The 21,936-nt window shown below is 43.7% G+C and overlaps 1 protein-coding gene across 1 annotated transcript; it reads right to left on the bottom strand.

Annotated features, from left to right (window-relative positions):
- Positions 1 to 5,281: 5,281 nt before the first annotated feature.
- LOC106606909 (serine/threonine-protein kinase SBK1) lies at positions 5,282 to 21,437 on the bottom strand. Its single transcript, XM_014203370.3, has 4 exons — positions 21,171 to 21,437; positions 16,239 to 16,477; positions 12,794 to 12,996; positions 5,282 to 12,369 (listed from the first exon to the last, which is right to left on the bottom strand). Exons 2-4 carry the CDS (start codon positions 16,423 to 16,425, stop codon positions 11,584 to 11,586), a joined length of 1,176 nt encoding a protein of 391 aa, XP_014058845.1. The 5' UTR covers positions 16,426 to 16,477; positions 21,171 to 21,437; the 3' UTR covers positions 5,282 to 11,583.
- Positions 21,438 to 21,936: the final 499 nt, after the last annotated feature.

Here is a 21,936-nt window from a genome sequence, read left to right as displayed (position 1 = left end):
TGTGATTTACATAAATTCACTGAAAACCCACACTAACACATGGTTATGCAGTGTCTTCAGAAAGCTTGTAGCATCATACCAAAGAAGACTCAATGCTGTGATCGCTGGCAAAGGTTCTTCAACAAAGTACTGAGTAAACGGTCTGATACTTATGTAAATTTGATATTTCAGTCTTTTTACTTTAACATTTTCAAAAAACATGTTTTTGCTTCATCATTATGGAGTATTGTGTGTAGATTGATGAGGGGGAAAAACTATTGTATACATTTTAGAATAAAGCTGTAACACAACAAAATGTGAAAAAAATAAAGCGGTTTGAATACTTTTCCAAAGGTATTAACAGTAGCACTTTTCATGTAGCCTACTTTTGGCTTAATTATTTTCCTGTGACAATATAGATCAAATGAAGATCCTACACCTGTAGGTGACTGATGGTGCTTGCTGGCTGTCTGTCTGAAGATGACAGATGCTGAAGAGTTTGGTGGAAAATACCAAACATGTATTATGCCTCATTGGACAATTATGAAACACTTGCATCATCCAACATAATGTGGGTTGTATTTCAGCCATTATGACAGTGGAAATATTGCTTCTTGCATAAATACCATGACATTTCACATTTTCCCTACAGTACCCTACTGTAAGTATTTCCCCAACCCTGTCCTCTATCACCAATGTGTGGGATCCAACAAGTTGACACATCAGTTAATGCTGTGACCGGGTATAAGAGATATTCATATAACGTAGGTGTAAGTTGTAAACACAGCAAAACACGTCAGATAATGCTGTAACTAGGGCAGTTCCATGATAAAAGCCTTTTCAAATGTTGACCTGGTATAAAAAATATTCATATAACGCAGGCGTAGGTTGTAAACACAGTAGAACTCATCAGATAATGCTGTAACTAGGGCAGTTCCACGATAAGAGCCTTGTCAAATGTTGACGGTATAAGAAAAATGTATTTAATGTAGGTGTAAGTTGTAAACACAGCAAAATGCCAGCCTCATAATTGCTAAACTTGTTTAACTTTGGGCCATTTCAGTGAATGGAGTGACCTATGAGAGCTATCATTTAACTATGTATCAAGTGGTTTGTTAGGACAAGCGTTTTAGCTGTATCTAAGATAAATAATCGCTCTTGTTTATCTTAGAGATTAAGTTAAGAGAGACAGGGAGAGCTCTGTCACGCTAAGTTGTCTCATTATAGTGTTTATGCCTAAGGCCCACACTTCTCTCTCTCACTCGTTCTCTTTCTCCATCTCTCTCCCAATCTTTCTCTCCTGCTCCCTCCGTCTCGTTCTCACTCACTCTTTCTCTCTCTCTCTGTGCATGCAGCAGCCTTAGCTCTGGGCGCAGTGTTATCTCAGCTCCCAGGACTCTGACAGGCTCATTCGATCACAATCCCTCCCACTATCTCAGCAGCTCAGCACAGCAGCACAATGCCATTGCAGGTCACTCAGAATCTCCTCATCCAGGGTCACAAAATAAAGGATGCACAACAGGGCCATGCACAGACCCCGATTAAGGACTGGTACAACACCTGTGACCCCAATGCAAGCACATGCACATGTGTACACACGAACATGCGCGCACAGTCGCTGCACAAATGTAGCCTGTCACTACAGCCATAAACAGTGATGCATTTTAAAAACGCAATATAGACTACATAACTGCGTTTTATACCTGCATTTATAGCTGAAATTCATTAATGTTAGCAGCTAATATCAACTTGGGGTATATCATGTCACTTCTCTGGAGACCAGAGCAATCATACGGCCTGCTTGTAGCATACTATAAGTGGAGGTTGCAGGATCAGATGGAAAGCATGCTGTCTACACCGCGCCATCATTTTGGAGTGCATCCTGCCTGCAGAGTGCTCGTTAGCAGCAGGGTACCCCTGTTCTTCCTCACAAATATCGTAATAAATTCGCACAGCGCCATCATTTTTGAGTACATTCTGCCTGCGGAGTGCTCATTGGCAGCAGAGTTGCCCTGTTCTTCCTCACAAATATTGTAATAATGCACAAAATGTGAAAGCACAAAATAACATCATTATAACTCTTATCTCTGCCAAAATATCTGCCCTCACAAATTCTCTGTTACATAATCAGATGTCACACATTTGAGGCACACATGCACCACCAACCAGACAGCATCAATCCAGGCATAATAGATCAAACACCATCTTTGCAAATCATGTAAGTGCCCCCAGAGTATATCACCGTGACATAGGTTACAGCTCTGTACTTTGTCAGTGGTGCCAGTCATTTTGGCAGCACGCAATCGAGAATCAATATTTCACCACACTATTACAGATTGGCTTGTGTTGTTGAAGCCCAAAAATAACCTGGAGAATTACGGAGTGCATCAGGTTAACGGTGTTGGACACAGTGTGATAAATGTTGGACCATGAGGGAAGGCTTCTTCTCTCCCCTGGGTTCAATGACCTTGTACTGTATGTCCTTGAAGATGTCATGTAATAGAAACATGCATGCTTATTGCTGCCATAGTGTTAAATATTTCAGTAGTACCCTCAGTGAAAGAAGTTGTGGAATCACCTTCACATTAATATTTTATTGTCGTGTAACCATGACTCAATCTACTCTTTGAAAAATAGTTATTCATGTTGTAATGGAGAATTTCCTAATATAGATTATTTTTTATAATTTATGTCTGATTATCTTTTATAATTTGAGTCAGATTATATTTTATTGCTTGAGTCAGATAATTTTTTTATAATTTGAGTCCATTTCACACCAGTTATCTATATTTTGCCAAACATATTTTTCTGTGTGATATGTCTTAATTTCTTGTTCTCCATCTTTTTTTAATTTTTGTTAATTTTTGGATTATGTGTCTATTGGTATTGGCAGATATTGCTGCACTGTTGGAGCTAGAATCATAAATATTTTGCTGCATCTGCAATAACATCTACAAAACTGTGATTTGATTTTAGATTTGATTTGATTTGAGATGTCTATACGTAGAGAACTTGCTCCCAACAATATACTCTTGTGGATGCCTCCTGCATGTTTACCCCTCAAGGTTTTCCAACCTCCAGGACTTGGAGATGAAATGCACAGTTCCACTAGACCTGTAAGCCATTCCTCTCTCTACTTGGCAATGAGTTCACACGCTCTTACACACTTGCTCAAGGCTCTTATAAAGGCTCGTCCACACAGGCTAAACAGGCACACTGTGGCCAGTTTAATATCCCTCAGAGTTGGATACAGTATCACATTCTTTTTATTCACACCTAAATATGTAAAATCTTCATTTGAGACAGTTTGCTACAGCAGGAAAACAATCCTGCAGCAACAGGAAATGGGAATTATTATGTGGATTATAACTAATGGACATTTTTGTTGGTGTTGATACACAAAATCAAGTCTGAAATTTCTAAATGGAAATTACAAACTTCAGAAGCCTTTTTAAACCTTGAAAACACTACAAGTTTTCCTGCAACAGGGTGATTGAATTAAGATCCTACATCTGTACAGCTCATCTCTGTGGTTGTCAGTGGTGTGCGTACTGGGAGCAGAGTCAGGTGCAGGAGAGCAGAGAGTTGTGAACAGGCACACACTTTATTTAGGCAGGAGAAACCAACAGACGGACGCCACTGCGTCAAAACCTCCAGACAATATGCAAAAGTGCAACACGCGCAAACAGTCACAATAATTATGTTCAAACAAATAAACATATCTCGTGAATAAAACACGGAACAAACGAACACCAGTCTAGCGCGTCAAAATTGACACGTAACACAAACAATTACACACAAAGACATGAGGGGGAACAGAGGAATAAATACATGTAGTGTGATTGGGGAATGAAAACCAGGTGTGCAGGGAACAAGACAAAACAAATGGATAAATGAAAAATGGAGTGGCGATGGCTAGAAAGCCGGTGACGTGGACCGCCGAACGCCGCCCGAACAAGGAGAGGAAGTCGTGACAGTGGTCTTACACTCTGTGTGCATGATTAGCTAAAGAGACTGAACATCATTGTATTTTTTTCATTAGAAGTAACATTCAGATAGTATTTAAGGATGTATCAAACCATTATCCTCCCAGCCACTCTCCCCCTGCTAGCCACAGCTACAGTAGAGACAGTAAACATGACAGTGGAGTGGAGAGGCAGTGAGGTGTGCAGTGCAGTACTCAATAGTAATTGCTATGCTGAACATGCAGCCCTGATGATTTCCACTCCAGCAGCAGCAGCACTGCCTTGGCCAGGGTGAACTGTTGGTTTCCCTGCTGTGCTGCATCCAAGCAGATCCACAGGCCTGCCCTGGTACTGGTTGTCTCAAGCACTGATGCTCACCCTATTCACTCACCCACTCTCATTATCTCCACAAGTTCCATCATTGTGATACACAGTGTCGGCCCCAGAAAGAATATCAAATATTTTTCAGGCCTCCTGAGTGGCGCAGCGGTCTAAGGCACTGCATCACAGTGCTAGAGGCGTCACTACAGACCCAGGTTTGATCCCGGGCTGTATCACAACCGGCCGTGATCGGGAGTCCCATAGGGCGGTGCACAATTGGGCTAGGGAAGGGTTTGGCGGGTCTAGCGACTCCTTATGGTGGGCCGGGCTCCTGCAGGCTGACCTCAGTTGTCAGGTGAACAGTGTTTCCTCAGGCACATTGGTGTAGCTGACTTCCGGGTTAAGTGGGCGGGTGTTAGAAGCACAGTTTGGTGGGTCTTGTTTCGGAGGACGCATGACTCGATCTTCGCCTCCCAAGCCCGTTGGGGAGTTGCAACAATGAGACAAGATAGAAATTGGGGAGAAAAAATCAAATATAAATATATATTTTTCAAATGAGCTAGCAACATTTTGTGGCCAGTAGTCTTCGAACTACACTCTACATTATTAGACTACATAAGCCTTTTGCAAGTAGTTATTGATTAGTAGTGAGGATTTAACGTGGTTTAACTAGAAATCCTGGGTCACATTTGCCAAAAACCCATCTGGGATTGTATAATACAGACCAACCCTGTTTTGGATAGAATCACATTACTGTACATCACAACTGAGCAGAAACAATGCATCAGTGGTTTCAGAATTGAGTGGGGCATCATTGAGTGAGCGCTCTAAAATACCTTTTAAATAAACACCAGAACCATGATTCATCCAGATTAATTATACTTTCAACAAAATACAGAGGGGTCATTTCCCCCGTGATCTAGTCTAGTAGCACATCTCCTTTCTGTTGCCACCAGCCAGCCATGTTGCAGCCTCTCAGGCACCGCAAACTTCAAAACCACACAACAGATTCAAGCTTCATTTCAGATTGCTTTATTTCATTTTGAATGAAAGGAGAGGAAAGTTTAGGGAAGACAGCGTTCTATTGGATGGACTGAATAAGAGACGAGTTCTAGCAGCGCATGTTCTACAGACAAACTCCACAACACGGCAGCGTGGTAAAATTACACGGCACAGAAAGACAAGGAAATCCCATAACATTACTAATAACAAAACACATAAATAACAGATTTATGAAATATCTACTCATGGGAATATATCAGCAGCTGAGAGGCAACAGAACTGGACTGCTGCTTTCAAAATGCATTGATGTTTATTTATAGACAAAAAAGTGCTGAATAAATTTTTCTCCTGATCAGTCTAGTGTGTTTCTGAGGGGGTGGTGGGTGTGGCAGAGGGGGAAATAGGGCCCAGTGTGTTTGCCTCTGTTTACATACAATAACAATTTTTTCCAGTGGCAGAAAAATAAATACTGCAACTTTTCACAGATTTATTTCAACAGCGTTTCTCCAGAGCAATATTGATTCATGCAAACATTTCTGAAAAACACAACACATAGAGAGAGTAGAGTCTATTCCAAAATGAGCTGTTGTGCATTTCTCCCAAATGCCTCATGTATTTCAGATTTACATGGTGGACATTATATCCAGTATCACATCCTGTTTTCCAGCTTTTGAAATGTTTCCATTTTAAAGGTTAGTCACACAAAATAAAACAAATAATTCAAGTCACATCCCAAACGTGCTTGAGGACATGTAGGTAGTATCCCCATAGTCCAACTACATCGTCTGTGATCTTGTGATGGAAGCCTATACAAATATAGCACGTCAAATACAATGGAACAATTCTTTTTTGCTATTTCAGCCCTAGATTTTGTTTTGAGAACAATATCAAATTATGCAAATTTGTGCTACAGCAAAAGTTCACTATACAACCATTTTTTTGCACATATTTTTCACTGGCACAATTACTGTACGAGCTGATTTCACAAATGTTTTCTTTATTAACCATGCAATTAAAAAAATGCTCATCCATTCATCCTTTGATGCTTTCATCTGACATCTGCATGTACAAATTTGCCAAACTAATGTATAAAATAAAAGACCAGTCAAGGAAATTCATTTTTAGGATTCTGCTCTTTAACTACAGTTAAAAGCTAAAAGATAACAAATGAGTTATGGTACGACATGCCCACAGAACATTTAGGTTCAGCTGGAGGTTTTAAATGATCCCCAAAAGAGGATGTATATGGTGTGTATTGGCCATATACTATCATAGTCTTTTAACAGTTTTTTACCCATATGGTATAATACATTATAAAGAGTATACCTGAGAAAACAAAATGAAACCACTTTATGCTTTACATAAAACATGGACATTTCGTCCTCATGTCACCATGACACAACAGTCAATAAACTAAAGTAAAACCATAGTAGCGTTAAGGTTCTAATGGTTATGTATACTGCAGGCTATCACGTAAAGTCAGCATCGGTGTTCTTATCCATTACTGCATTACTGTCATGGTGTACCAGGCCTAGCAGGCATAGCACGCAGACAAGAGGAGGTGAACTAAACACTCTGACTGACATAATAATGCACTATACCTACTGCTATAGAGGTAATGGCCAACATCAACTTAATCCATTCACATGAGATGAAAAGCAGTTCCATGGGATTATATGACATTGCTATGGGGGAAGGTCAAATGCAGTTTCCCTTTTCAAAATGGCTGCTTAAATTGCGCTAGCAGTAAAACATTGGCAAACGTAAAGTATCAAAAAAGTCAAATCTCTAATGCTACTTTATAAAATAAATAGCAAAAATATATGTTCAGAAATCAAGGACTCAAATAAATAATATTAACAAAAACGACATTACATAAAGCTCTTATACCCACAGAACATAAGGGTATACAATACAAACACACCATAGTACCATTGGTTCACATTGCACTATGGTAAAAGTCACAATGACAGCCAACTTTACACTCTCCAATTATCTTTTACTGATGCAATTACAGCAGATTCAAAATGGTTTCATTTCTTCCATTATTCCATGAACCATTTATCAGAGAAGTCATTTTTGCAGAGAAGTTGCTTGAACATATTGCTTTACGATAGGATCTGGTGAGCTCCAATACAACTTACCATGACATTATGTTGCTATTTTGTAAAAGCTTGTTTTGTCCTTCACATGTTTGTTGTCTCTGTCCGATCTTGTTGTATATTTTAGTCTGAATATAGCTACAGTACAATACATCAATAAATGCCTGCAGACGCACACACATCTGTTCAGTAATCAGTACTGGTTGTGATTGTCTTTTGTCATTCCCTCAGAGTTAATCGTCAATAGGAATGTTTGTCAGAATCTATAGTGAAACAACCACCTCCTTCAAGCACCAACCATCATTTTTATTCATCTTCCTTTCTCCCCAGCCTGGTCTCAGAGCATTTCGTATTACTCTGTACATAAATCCGTGACACTCCATTTAGCATGATATGCTACGTTTCATTTCGTATGGTATGTATAATTTGTGGATGTCCATCACCCATTTCGTATGATATATAACGAATTACATTTCATATTATATATTACACATTTTCTAAACGTACAATATTCGGCTTGTCTCCAAAAACACTCACAAACTTTTACAGATGTACAATCGAGAGCATCCTGTCGGGCTGAATCACCGCCTGGTACGGCAGCTGCTCCGCCCATAACCGGAAGGCTCTCCAGAGGGTAGTGAGGTCTGCACAACGCATCACCGGGTGCAAACTACCTGCCCTCCAGGACACCTACACCACCCGATGTCCCAGGAAGGCCAAAAAGATCATCAAGGACAACAACCACCCGAGCCACTCCCTGTTCACCCTGCTATCATCCAGAAGGCGAGGTCAGTACAGGTGCATCAAAGCGGGGACCGAGAGACTGAAAAACAGCTTCTATCTCAAGGCCATCAGACTGTTAAACAGCCATCACTAACATTGAGTGGCTGCTGCTGTCACGTCCTGGCCAGTATAAGGTTAATTGGTATTGTAGTTTGGTCAGGACGTGGCAGAGGGTATTCGTTTTATGTGGTTCGGGGTGGTGTGTTTGTTGAAGGGGCATTTGATTTAAGTATTCCAGGGTTTTTGGGCACTGTTTGGTTTTCATGTGTTCCATGTTTAGTGTGTGTCAACATTACAGGACTGTCAGTTTATCGTTCGTTCTCTTTTGTTATTTTTGTGTTCATTTTGGAGTTAATAAATGTTCAAAATGAACAACCGCATGCCTGCTGCGTTTTGGTCCTCCTTCACCGACGACGATACCTGTGACAGAATCTCCCACCAACTAAGGACCAAGCAGCAGAGGAAGGAGCAGAGGGACTTCGAGTTGGACTGGCGGGAGAAATGGACCTGGGAGGAAGTTCTGGACGGGGCCGGACCTTGGCACCAGGCTGGGGATTATCGCCGCCCGCAGTGGGAAATTGAGGCAGCCAAGGCAGAGAGGCGGAGGTACGAGGCCATGGACGCGCTGAGGGAGAAGCACGAGAGGCACCCCCAAGAAATGTTTTGGGGGGGGCACACGGGTAGTTTGGCTAGGCATAGGAAGAGCCGGAAGCCAGCTACCCGTGGTTATATGGAGGAGCGTATGGGGTGGAGAGCGCCATGTTTCGCTGAGGAGCGCACTATCTCACCCATACGCACGCACAGTCCGGTGCGCGTTGTTCCAGCCCCTCGCAGGTGCCGTGCTAGAGCGGGCATCCAGCCTGGTAGGAGGATGCCTGCGCAGCGCATCTGGTCGCCGGTACACCTCCGAGGACCAGGCTACCCAACTCCCGCTCTACGCACGGCTACCATCAGGCCCCTGCACAGCCCAGTCTGCCCTGTACAAGCACCCCGCTCGTACAGGGCTACTAGTTCCATCCAGCCAAGACGGGTTGTGCAGGAGGTAAGATCAAGACCGACTGTGCGCCTCCATAGCCCTGGGTTTCCAGCTCCTGTCTCTCGTGCGGACCCGGAAGTGCGTCAACCCAGTACGACTCGTCCTGTTCCCGCTCCCCGCACTAGCCTTCAAGTGCGTAAACCCAGCCTCGCCAGTCAACAGTCGTCAGAGCCGCCCGCCAGTCAACAGTCGTCAGAGCTGCCCGCCAGTCAAGAGTCGTCAGAGCCGCCCGCCAGTCAACAGTCGTCAGAGCCGCCCGCCAGTCAACAGTCGTCAGAGCCGCCCGCCAGTCAACAGTCGTCAGAGCCGCCCGCCAGTCAACAGTCGTCAGAGCCGCCCACCAGTCAACAGTCGTCAGAGCCGCCCGCCAGTCAACAGTCGTCAGAGCCGCCCGCCAGTCAACAGTCGTCAGAGCTGCCCGCCAGTCAACAGTCGTCAGAACTGTCAGAGTGGCCCGACCGCCTTGAACTGCCGGAGTGGCCCGACCGCCTTGAACTGCCGGAGTGGCCCGACCGCCCTGAACTGCCGGAGTGGCCCGACCGCCCAGAACTGCCGGAGTGGCCAGACCGCCCTGAACTGCCGGAGTGGCCAGACTGCCCTGAACTGCCGGAGTGGCCCGACCGCCCTGAACTGCCGGAGTGGCCCGACCGCCCAGAACTGCCGGAGTGGCCAGACCGCCCTGAACTGCCGGAGTGGCCAGACCGCCCTGAACTGCCGGAGTGGCCAGACCGCCCTGAACTGCCGGAGTGGCCAGACCGCCCTGAACTGCCGGAGTGGCCAGACTGCCCTGAACTGCCGGAGTGGCCAGACTGCCCTGAACTGCCGGAGTTGCCAGACTGCCCTGAACTGCCGGAGTGGCCAGACTGCCCTGAACTGCCGGAGTGGCCAGACTGCCTGGAACGGCCAGAGCCGGAGCCACCTCCAGAGATAGGTGGGTTGGGGAGGGGGGGTGTAGCACAGTGCCGTCGTTGACGGCAGCCACCCTCCCTTCCCTCCCTTTAGTAGGGGGGAATTTTTCTTTTTTGGTGTTGCTTGGGGTTATTTTTGTTAAGGTGCTTCCGGGGTTAGCACCTTTAAGGGGGGGGTACTGTCACGTCCTGGCCAGTATAAGGTTAATTGGTATTGTAGTTTGGTCAGGACGTGGCAGAGGGTATTCGTTTTATGTGGTTCGGGGTGGTGTGTTTGTTGAAGGGGCATTTGATTTAAGTATTCCAGGGTTTTTGGGCACTGTTTGGTTTTCATGTGTTCCGTGTTTAGTGTGTGTCAACATTACAGGACTGTCAGTTTATCGTTCGTTCTCTTTTGTTATTTTTGTGTTCATTTTGGAGTTAATAAATATTCAAAATGAACAACCGCATGCCTGCTGCGTTTTGGTCCTCCTTCACCGACGACGATACCTGTGACAGCTGCCAACATACTGACTCAACTCCAGCCACTTTAATAATGGAAAAACTGATGTAATCAATTTATCACTAGCCACGTTATTTAATGTTTACATACCCAACATTCTCATCCCATATGTATATACTGTATGCTATACCATCTACTGCATCTTGCCATCTTGATGTAATGTATCACTAGCCACTTTAAACAATGCCACTTCATATAATGGTTTTATACCCTACATTACTCATCTCACGTATATACTGTACTCTTACCATCTACTGCATCTTGCTTATGCCGTTCGGCCATCACTCATTTATATATTTTTATGTACATATTCGTATTCATTCCTTTACACTTGTGTGTACAAGGTAGTTGTTGTGGAATTGTTAGGTTATATTACTTGTTAGATATTACTGCATGGTCGGAACTAGAAGCACAAGCATTTCGCTACACTTGCATTAACATCTGCTAACCATGTGTATGTGACAAATAAATTTGATTTGATTTGATATGTTACGAATTTGCAAAACGTACTATATGTTACGAATTCTATCTAGGTGGTAGCTGGCTAACGTTAGCTAGGCTGGGGGTTAGGGGTCAGGGTTAGGGGAAGGGTTAGCTAAAAGGGTTAAGGTTAGGGTTAGGGGAAGGATTAGCTAACATGGTAAGTAGCTAAAAAGTAGTAAGTAGTTGAAAAGTTGCTAGAGTTGTCCGTGATGAGATTCAAATTTGCAACCTTTGGGTTGCTAGACATTCGAGTTATAGCCCGACCAACCACCCTACTTTCGTTTTTGCCTTAAGTAACCATCTGTCTTATGTAACCATACAAAAAGTAACATATCATAATAATTTCAGTATCGAGGATTTACATTTACTATGTTACTTCTAGTCTATGAGACCAGGCTGTTCTCCCACCTCTTCCTTTAACCAGGAAGATCGTTCTCTGTTATTTGACCTTCGTATGTTTGTGTTCATACAGTGTGTGTATGTGTGTGCACATAGCCAATCTCTACACACAGATTTCAATGGGCGTGGCCACCAAGATGCGTCCGGCCCCTCCGTTGTCACGGGAGACACGTTCGTAGCTGCTGGTGGAGGAGGGGGAGCCGGTGGAGGAGTAGTGTCCGCCCATGGGCTCTATCAGGCTCTGCTGCTTTAGCCTGTCCACCAGCACATCCTCTTCAGATGACGACGAGCTGAGCTCTACCTGGGGCCCACTGCCCACTGACCCTCCTCCCGCAACGCTGCTGCTGCCCGACTCATTGTCCAGCATCCAGGGGTGGTTGAAGTAGCTGAAAACCTCCTTAACGGAGCAGCGGCGCTCCTGCTCAATGGACAGGAGCCTGCGGAACATGCGCAGCCCCTCGTCTGTGAAGCGCCGCCACTGAGAGGGCACCGTGCCCGTCCGGCGCCGCTGCCAGCGCACAAACTCCTGGTAGAAGGCGTCCGACGGCAGGGCCTTCTCCCAGGGGAAGTTGCCAGTGAGCATGCAGAAGAGGAGGACACCAAAGGCCCACACGTCAGTGCTGTAGTCCACGCAGAAGCCCTCGTGCTGCGAGGCGTCGCACAACTCCGGTGCCGTGTACGGGATGGTTCCGCTGACACGCTTCACTGGGGAGCCGGCACGCCGCGTCATGCCGAAGTCTGACAGCTTGACCTTACGGCACTCTTTGTCAAAGATGAGGATGTTCTCAGGCTTGATGTCCCGGTGGACTAGCTTCTTACAGTGCAGGTAGTCCAGGGCGATGGCGACCTGGTGGACACAACGCTTAGCCACCGTCTCTGGAAGACCCACCTAAAAGGAGACGAGTACACACTGAGGTCAAACAATCCACCAGCAAGTAAAAGATTTAAGCCGTCCATGAGAATGTGTGTTTGGCCATAAGCCAAGGATTTTATGTAACTCTCCACACTACAGTTTGACTAGGGGTTATCAGGTATTATATTAGTTATAGAAAATAACTTTCTATAAATAGTCTTCAATGGATGACGAGTGGTTAGATAATGACTTGGATTATGTTGCTATCTGAGCTTTTTCTAAAAATAGATATACAGCACCAATATCTCACATTAATTTTACACATGAACATTTATCATGTCAAATCTGTACATTATCCTTCAGCTGGAAATAAAATAGCTTTCATGTTATTCATATTTCAGACATTATGTTGCGAGCCTTCTATTGTAACAGCAGATGAATACATCTCTGTTCATCTCACCTGAGGGGGAATGATGTCGAAGAGGTCTCCTGCCAGGGCATACTCCTGAGCGAAGACGTAGTAGTCGTCTGTCTCAAAGGCAATGCCGAACATGTTGATGATAAAGGGGCAGGGAGACAGGTAGAGAGAGATGCTGTACTCCCTTAAGAAGCTCTTCAGTTTGGTTGTTTTCTTCCTCAAGAACTTCAGAGCCATCTTAGTGCCTAGAATATAACGTACAGTACTGGATGAGAAATGTTCTGTGAGTCCTATGAGACAGTTAGCTGCACCAAATTTAGGCTTGTAAATAAATTAAACTGATATTAATTACAAAACCTGTCTGGGATTAATTAAATTTAGTGAGGTTACAGGATTTCATCCAAGACCACATTTTTTTTTTCGCTGAGGGGGATTTATAAATATTCCAAAGCCTCTGTCAGAATAGTTTAGTCACAACACCATCCTCTTTACCTACAGAGAGGAGGGGATGGGGCTGCATGGGCACTTCAGCTTTGATGCAGCGGATTTGGCAGTAAATTGAAAGTGATTACATACAAAAGTGTTGCAGTAAACACGTACTGAAATAGAGCCAGTAAGTGCAACACTAATAAAATTAGAGTCAATGATTGGGAGGGGGGAGCTGCTTTTCCTTTGCCTGTCTGTAAATCCCTGTGATTCATATACACTCAGTATAAAAAACATTAAGAACAACTTTCCATGTCAGACTGACCAGGTGAATCCAGGTGATCCATTATTGATGTCACTTGTTAAATCCACTTCAATCAGTGCAGATGAAGGGGAGGAGACAGGTTAAAGAAGGATTTTAAAGTCTTGAGACAGTTGAGACATGGATTGTGTATGTGTGCCATTCAGAGGGTGAATGGGCAAGACAAAAGATTTAAGTGCCTTTGAATGGGGTATGGTTATAGGTGCCAAGAACACCGGTTTGTGTCAAGAACTGCAACGCTGCTGGGTTTTTCCACCCTCAACAGTTTCCCAGTTGTATCAAGAATGGTCCACCACCCAAAGGACATCCAGCCAACTTGACACAACTGTGGGAAGCATTGGAGTCAACATGGGCCAGCATCTCTGTGGAACGCTTTCGACACCTTGTAGAGTCCATGCCCCAATGAAATGAGGCTGTTGGTAGACTCCAATCAAGTTGTAGAAACATCTCAAGGATGATCAATGGTAACAGGATGCACCTGAGCTCAATTTCAAGACTCATTGCAGAGTCTTGAATACTTATGGAAATAAGGTATTTCTGTTTTGATTTTTAATACATTTGCTAAAAAAAATGTTAAACTGTTTTCTCATTGTCATTATGGGGTATTGTGTGTAGATTGATGAGGATTTGTATTTATTTAATCCATTTTAGAATAAGGCTGTAACATAACAACATGTATACTTTCCGAATGCACTGTATATCTTTTGGTTTTCATAAAAGTCCTCTTGGGTTTCCAACCTCACCTGCACACATCTTTACTGTACCTTGTTTTTTTAATGTCACTGTTTGTCTTTCACTTGTCTTTTTTTGAGTGAATAAATTAAACTAAAACTACACCAAATGATATGATCGTTGATATGGTAAGAACAGAATGTTGGTAAAAACGGAATGTTGAACTATTAAAATCAATAGACAAAATTGTATTGGGAAAATATTTGCACTGCAAATACAAGATAACTAATATTGTCTCTCTATAGTCGTATACAAAAGTGAACACTAAATATTAATTGAACATACTGTACATTTTGAAGAGGTTTAGATGGATATTCACTCACAGAGAAATTGTGAATATTAATTCTAACTAAATCAGATTTGAAAGTATAGAACTGTTTTGATAGCTTCCTTCAAAATTTGATCTCCGAATATACATTTTTGCTGAATTTTGGTAATCCCACATGATGACTGATATGCAATGAATTATTCCAGAACTACATGTCACGCCCCTAACCCTAACCCTAACCCTGATTTGGGTGGGCATTCTAGATTATGTATATCTAGGTTTTTTTATTTCTATGTTGGCCTGATATGGTTCCCAATCAGAGGCAGCTGTCTTTTGTTGTCTCTGATTGGGGATCATATTTAGGCAACCTTTTCCCACTGGGTTTTTGTGGGATCTTGTTTTTTGGTTAGTTACCTGTGAGCACGCCATTCACTTCACGTTTCGTTTGTGCTTTATTGTTTTGGTTGTTTTGACGGTGTTCATTTTGAATAAAGGAAAAATGTTCGCCTACCTACACCTTGGTCTCCTTCAGACGAACGTGACACTACAGGTCTACATTCAAGCTAATATACACCTGTATGATGGATTGAGTGAGCATTATCAAAGCTATCATCAAACTATAAAATAAAGATTGGCCTCTCTTATGAATCATGCTAATCTGAGATTATACTCATACCCAAATTTACAGCCACCCTAATTCCCAGATCTTTGATAGGGTAGCAAATTGGCCTGCCTCACTAAAGCCCAATTACACAGCAGCATGATTTAGAAGTCATCATATAAATACTATTCAACACATCTCTGATGGCAAGAAATCTTTTCATTATTTATGTCCTGAGCTGATAGCGTCAAATGTTTGAATTGGGGAATGTAATATGATGGCAGCGTGGGATCCGAGAGCTGGGTAAATACTTAATTTACCTTTGTTTAACTAGGCAAGTCAGTTAAGAACAAATTCTTATTTACAATGACGGCCTACACCGGCCACACCCGGACGACGCTGGGCCAGTTGTGCGCCGCCCTATGGGACTCCCAATCACGGCCGGTTGTGATACAGCCTGGATGTAAGTGTTTTTGTACATGATTTAGGTCTAATGACAACCCAGTGATAGTGGTTTTGGATACTTCCAGATGGTGTGTCCTTTCACTGCTTTATAAAAGAGCAGAAGATAAACTGTGCACTTTGGTGGCTTGTGTATATCATTATTCCTCTAGATGTAGGAGGGTCATTTGCTCCCCCCACACACTTTTGAGTTGGTTAAACAAGACTGTAAAGTGGACTGAGCAGATGGTTGACATTTTGGCTTGCATTTTATGTCACAAAGGTTGAAAAGATTTGCTAAAATAGGTAATTTTGATAAGCAATCTGGATGGGGTTTGTGCTTCACTGCTATTCCGAAACTAGGGATGCTGCATTCGCTATAATTATGGTCCACAAATGAATTCTTTAAAGAGTGGAGCGATCTAAATACTTCAAAGATGTGTAAGATTACTGTGACCATGGAAAACATGTAAAAAAATATATATATTAGAAGGAATCTGAAGTGAATCTAAATGTTCTGATTGTAAACACATAAAACCCCTGAAAAAATATGATTTGGTTGTTTTCACATCAGCAAGCAATGTTTCTGTTTTGTTGCGCTGTGTTGATGGTCTGTCTGGAATAGACCAACCGACATGAATATAACACATTGGTTATTCTCAACGGCACAGGTAGCTTCCATCAGAGACAAACTCACCTCTGATTTTGTGGATGACCAGGTCCACTTTCCCATAGGTACCCTTACCCAGCTCTCTGATGACCTCATAGTACTTGCTGATGTCTAGCTTCTCCAGGTTCTGGGCAGCAATGAGCTGCAGCTCCTCCAGGATGTCGATGGAGGCGCGGGACCCAGACCCGTGGGACCCATGGGGAGAGGAGCTCATTCTGCCTAGGAGAGATGCCTGGAGCACAGGGATCTGGTGACTGCTGTTGTTCCTAAAGAAGTTAACAGGAGGAGCAGGAAGGAATGCAAGGTTAAAGAGAGATAGGCACGTAGCCTATACAATGAAAATGGTGGATACACCAATGGCTTTTGTGTCTCACCTCTCTCTACACACAGAGAGACACACACCTTGTTTATCGACAACATCAAAGACACTGAGTGTTTTGTATCCGAGACAAATAAGCTCTTATGTAACCATTGCATCCTGCGTTAAACACAGATCTACTTTCCGCTGTGTGAAGCCCCTTTCAAGTGACCGAGATCACAGGCCTCTGTTTCCACCCAGAGAACAGTGCTGGGGAACACACAACCACTGCAGAGGAAAGAACAGAGACAGCTAATTCCCTTTCCACTTCACTAATTAGTCACTCGCACTCTGGATTCAGATCATTTGGCTATGCTTCTTCTGTTACTCTTCTGTGCCCTCCAAAACTTTGTTTCAAAATGTCTCCTGTTAGAGTTCTGTGAGATCCACAAAACCTTTAGTCTAGGTCTGAGCCTCAAATTACTCAGAGCACCAACTCAACATTCACTTGCATGGCAAAGGAGAGACACAGCGACAACAGTGGTTAATTCTTGACAGACACTTTTATTATCTTGCCTGCCAGTAAAATTTTGTCAGCTCAGCTCATTGCAGATCTGTTTCAGTTGGCCGTCTGATCCAAGACCATGTAACGACAAGCCAAGAAACACTCATTTGCAATATCCTTTCTTTCATCACCCAGGGCAGACAAATCTCTGAATGACTGAATGAACTTCACGGCCCTGATGGTACAGCAGAATTGTGCCATCTCTCATTAATGAAGATAAGAATGTGTTGAATGAGACAGGATGCGAGAGATCCTGTGGCTAGTCCATCTGTGTATGCCTCAGGGACGGCTCCACAGTGTGTGTGTGTGTGTGTGTGTGTGTGTGTGTGTGTGTGTGTGTGTGTGTGTGTGTGTGTGTGTGTGTGTGTGTGTGTGTGTGTGTGTGTGTGTGTGTGTGTGTGTGGGGGGGACTTATTTTTCTGTGAGTTTATGCATTGTACATGTGTGACAATTCACTGAGGGGGCTGTTTCAACAGGGGAGCCAGCTGGCTGTCCATCAGAGCAGTACTATGACTACTAGCAGCAGTCCAGTCAGCATCCCACTGACAAGGTTATTAAAACACACAACAGCCTAGGCAGCCCAGTCCCATTTCTCTTCTACATATGAAGATGAACCAGCGCCACACACACACACACACACACACACACACACACACACACACACACACACACACACACACACACACACACACACACACACACACACACACACACACACACACACACACACACACACACACACACACACACACACACACACACACACACACTTTTGCATGGTTTGTGTCATATCAAAGAGCCTGGAGATGAAAGGAGAGTCAAACAGTGGTAATTAAGCTCTGCTCCTCTGCTGCAGCCCTGACTCAGCCACCAGGCCCGCTCCCTCGCCGCTCCCGGTCCCCGGAATATTCATGCCACTGCTATTCCCAGGAGGACCTCTGGGAGCACCAAGCTCTGTTTGTCACACAGATAGAGCACTGTGACCACCGTGCCATGTCTCTCCTCAATGGGATTCAGCTCATCTGTATTCAAAGCACAGACGGTGCACAGTTTGACTGGTGTACCTTGAGTCACAGCTCTCATCCCCACCCCTCCTCCTGTATCCCCATGTGACGCTGGTCTTTGCATAACACACTGGAGAAAAGGTGGTCGATGAGGATTGGTGACTGGAGGGCCCAAGGGGCAGTACTGCAGGTGGGGGAGGGGCTGGGTAGTACTGCAGATGGGGGAGGGGCTGGGCAGTGCAGTGAGAGGCCTGGACACTGAGGACCTTTTTGTCGCCTTGCTGCAGCTCACAGCTCATAGAGGGCAGACAGGCAGGCAGGCAGGCTGTAGTTAATTGCTGGCGATGCCAGGAATATTGACTTACAGTCTGGGTGCTATGTGACTATAGGTAGGAAACGTGACAACCCGCACAAAGTGCTGAGCAATGGTCATCTGCCTCCTGCTCTCCACACTCACACACGTGCACGCAGACACATTTACACTCACACAAACACAGCCCACACACAACAGAAAGAGCAGCACAGCAAGAGCTGCCTTGGCCAGCTGATCAATTCTGCCTGCCAAGGTCCATTCTTGAGTATTTACACCTAATAATAATGTCTAATGTCTAATCAATAGATCTGGGAGTAAAGAGGTAATCCACCTACAAAATGTTACCATCACTGTAATATGAGCCGGAGTGATTCATTTGTAGATATGCAATGTAAACGGTGAATCTCAAGCTTCGTTAGCAAGATTTGATGTGATTAAGTAGAATTTTCTAGAGGCAAAACAACCATGTAAATGATTGATTAACATGTCAAAATCTACACAAATCAAGAGACTGAGCTGTGAACTGAAATGGGATCACAGTTTTGTGATTTATTCTTCATGGCCCTGCCTGTCTCCCACAGTTACGATGTGGATGATTGCCGCCCAGTCCATGATTAAATGAGGAGTCTGGCACTCTTATAAACATGTCCCATGTCCTCTGTAACACACTTCCACTGCCTTGTCTTACTTAGCCATTTAGATTCAAATGGAAATTGTGACATGGTCTTTGATGCTGTAAAATGTATTAATCCATGGATGCAACACAGCATCTATCTACAGTTGATTGTGTGTGCATAGCATGTTCTCTGTGTTGTTGTTCAGTGCAGTAGGTATTCCAACAAAGGTATAACAGTTACTTAGAGAAGTCCAACTACAGCTTTACTGGACTGAAGGCCGTTGATGCAGTGAGATTGCAATTTGAGTTCTGCTGGTCTGGTGGATAGTTCAATTACCTGGGCCATTGACCATGTTGGCAGGCTGTTGGAGTACGTCCTAAACCCAAACAGAACATCCAGCCAATGTACTGTTTTCTTTGTTTAACTGAGGAGTGGGGGCCATTCGCCTCTATTTGCTGTAAATGTTTGAACAAATCTAACACAGCCCATTTTACCATGCTCAAAAAAGTACATTGTCCTACATTTCCAAACAGCTAGGGGATGTGAATATAGTTTTGTGTGTTTGTATAGTACCAGAACTAATGTGCAGAACAGGTCTGCCTGTGTGGAGGGTGCTTTAGTAGTCATGACTCATAACACTTATGAATAATACGGGTCAACATGGTTTATTTGGTGTTGTAACAGTGAGCAATTTAGACCAAAAGATAGAACAGTGCAGAACAGTGCAGAAGTCCTTCTCCTGGGGTCTGTCCACTAGTAAAATAGGCTATATCCCAAGGACTAGGTGAACTGTGTGCCACTGTTGTTTCCTCTCACAGTCAAGGAGAAATGCCAGACAGACTGGCACCTTGATGCCCTTAGCTTATTATTGTCAAATACAAACAGGTGAGTGCCAGTAAGACAACACCCACAATGCCCCCAAACCAGCAGCTCTCAAATCACAAAGCTCACAATTTGAATGATATAACGGTACATCTAGAATGAAGTTTGCGTTGTAAGAGAGGGATGGGTTTCTGTTGTCTCTCACAAACCATGAAAAATCACCAGAGGGGTTTCTCCAACCTCCACCAACAGCAAAGTCAACTGTTTTCACTCACATTGCTTACATAACACTGTCTGTCTGAGAGGAAAGCAATCCAACCTGCTACTCTGGGTAATGCTGAGTATCTGAATATGATCCCCATTACATCTACAGTATGGTCAGTATCTCACAGTGCTGTATGGCCAGTGTGAGATGAAGCTGACAAAGGCAAAGGGTAGAATAAATATCCTCTGAATGCTCTGGCTAAGTGACCACAAAACACACAAGTCTTTGGATCACATGTCCCAGCACAGACAAAGCATAGACGCTATTATCTACAGCATCTGACGAGAACAATGACATGTTGTGTCTACAAGTAGCATGGAGGATTCATATGGAACTTTACTGTAGGTGTTAGGAATAGGAAAATCATTTGTGTAAAAGGTAAATGTGTGTGTGTGTGTGTGTGTGTGTGTGTGTGTGTGTGTGTGTGTGTGTGTGTGTGTGTGTGTGTGGTGTGTGTGTGTGTGTGTGTGGGGGGAGGGGGGGGGGGGGGGGGGGGGACAGACAAGGAAGGCACTGAGGAGAGGAGCATAGGAACATCCATACCAATACACAACAGTTTACAATGACCGATGTAGCACTTGAGAGCATCATATACATTTGAAATGGCCTTCTACACAGGTATTTATTAATATACATAAATATCACTGCAATTCATTGGAAGGCTATTTCACTATGATGCTATCAAGCCAAATAGCTTCAGCCATAGGCTATCATTCCCATTGTCCTTCCCCTACTGTTTACTATACTGGTCTCAGGCTACATGTTACGATGCCGTAGATGTATTAAATAATAGGTTACAGTAAGACAATAATGCACAACAAATAACCATTTGAGAGATGTAAGCACAAAATGTAAACCACATAGCTAATTCTAAACCATATTTTAAAGGACATCGACTTGCTTGTAAATATGCCAATATGGGATGAAAACATACCAGCAGGAATAATGAATGTGTGAAACATTATGCAAAATCAATAAGCAGGTCTATAAAATCCAAATAAAAGCACTGATAAATTGATTGAAATTGTTATGATCCAACCAACCATGATGATCCATTGTTATCAATGTCTCTTACCTTTCAGATTGCGCTGCATGCAATAGCTGGTGCTGTCATTCCGTTCAGCAGAAACTTTAATTGTATAGCAGGATAAACCGTTACAGGACTGGTCTGATTTCCTGTGCAAAATCGTGTCTCCGAATAGTGCAGATTCAACGCTTTGTTGCCAATATGCACAGCGGCGCACAATAATATCACCTTGCTGGTGCTTCTGTCTGCTTCGTCAGTACCTCTGTCAGCCTGACTTGCCCTATTGTCTCTGTCGGCCTACGGCTGCTAGATGCAACTACCGCCAGGCAGCGAGGCTGCATTAACGCCAGCCCTTCTCAGCGGCGGTCCAATCGGAGAGCAGAGCGAAGCAGCAGCGGCGCGACATAAGGGAGGGAGGGGGTCTTGTGTCTCCATACAGATACCCAACATTCTCTCTCTTTGCGCAATGGGAATAAACGACAAGTAAAAAACGAGTGGAGCAGATATAATGTAATGTATTTGAGTAATATTTGACCCAGGACGTTTAAATAGCCTACACATGTGTGTGGAACAGGTGTTGGCATCGGCAGGTGTCAAAATCAAATCAAATTGTATTTGTCACATGCGCTGAATACAACTGGTGTAGACTTTACCATGAATTGCTTGCTTATGAGCCCTTCCCAACTATGCCGAGTTAAAAAATAATGTAGAAAATAGAAACACAAGAGGAATCAACTAAAATACATGAGAATGGAGCTATATACAGTGAGTACCAGTACCAGATCAATGTGGAGCTACATACAGGGAGTACCAG

The sequence above is a fragment of the Salmo salar genome, chromosome 06, assembly GCF_965601325.2.
Source record: "Salmo salar chromosome 06, fSalSal1, whole genome shotgun sequence".
NCBI lineage: Eukaryota > Metazoa > Chordata > Actinopteri > Salmoniformes > Salmonidae > Salmo > Salmo salar.
The sequence above is the reverse complement of the archived record's forward strand: the minus strand, read 5'-3'. Positions and strand labels throughout refer to the sequence as shown.

Coding starts and splice junctions, on each gene's coding strand:
- LOC106606909 (XM_014203370.3), bottom strand. CDS start 16,425: ATGAGCTCCTCTCCCCATGGGTCCCACGGGTCTGGGTCCCGCGCCTCC. Junction 12,997..16,238: donor GGTCATCCACAAAATCAGAG/GTGAGTTTGTCT, acceptor GTTATATTCTAG/GCACTAAGATGGCTCTGAAG. Junction 12,370..12,793: donor TCGACATCATTCCCCCTCAG/GTGAGATGAACA, acceptor GTCTCCTTTTAG/GTGGGTCTTCCAGAGACGGT.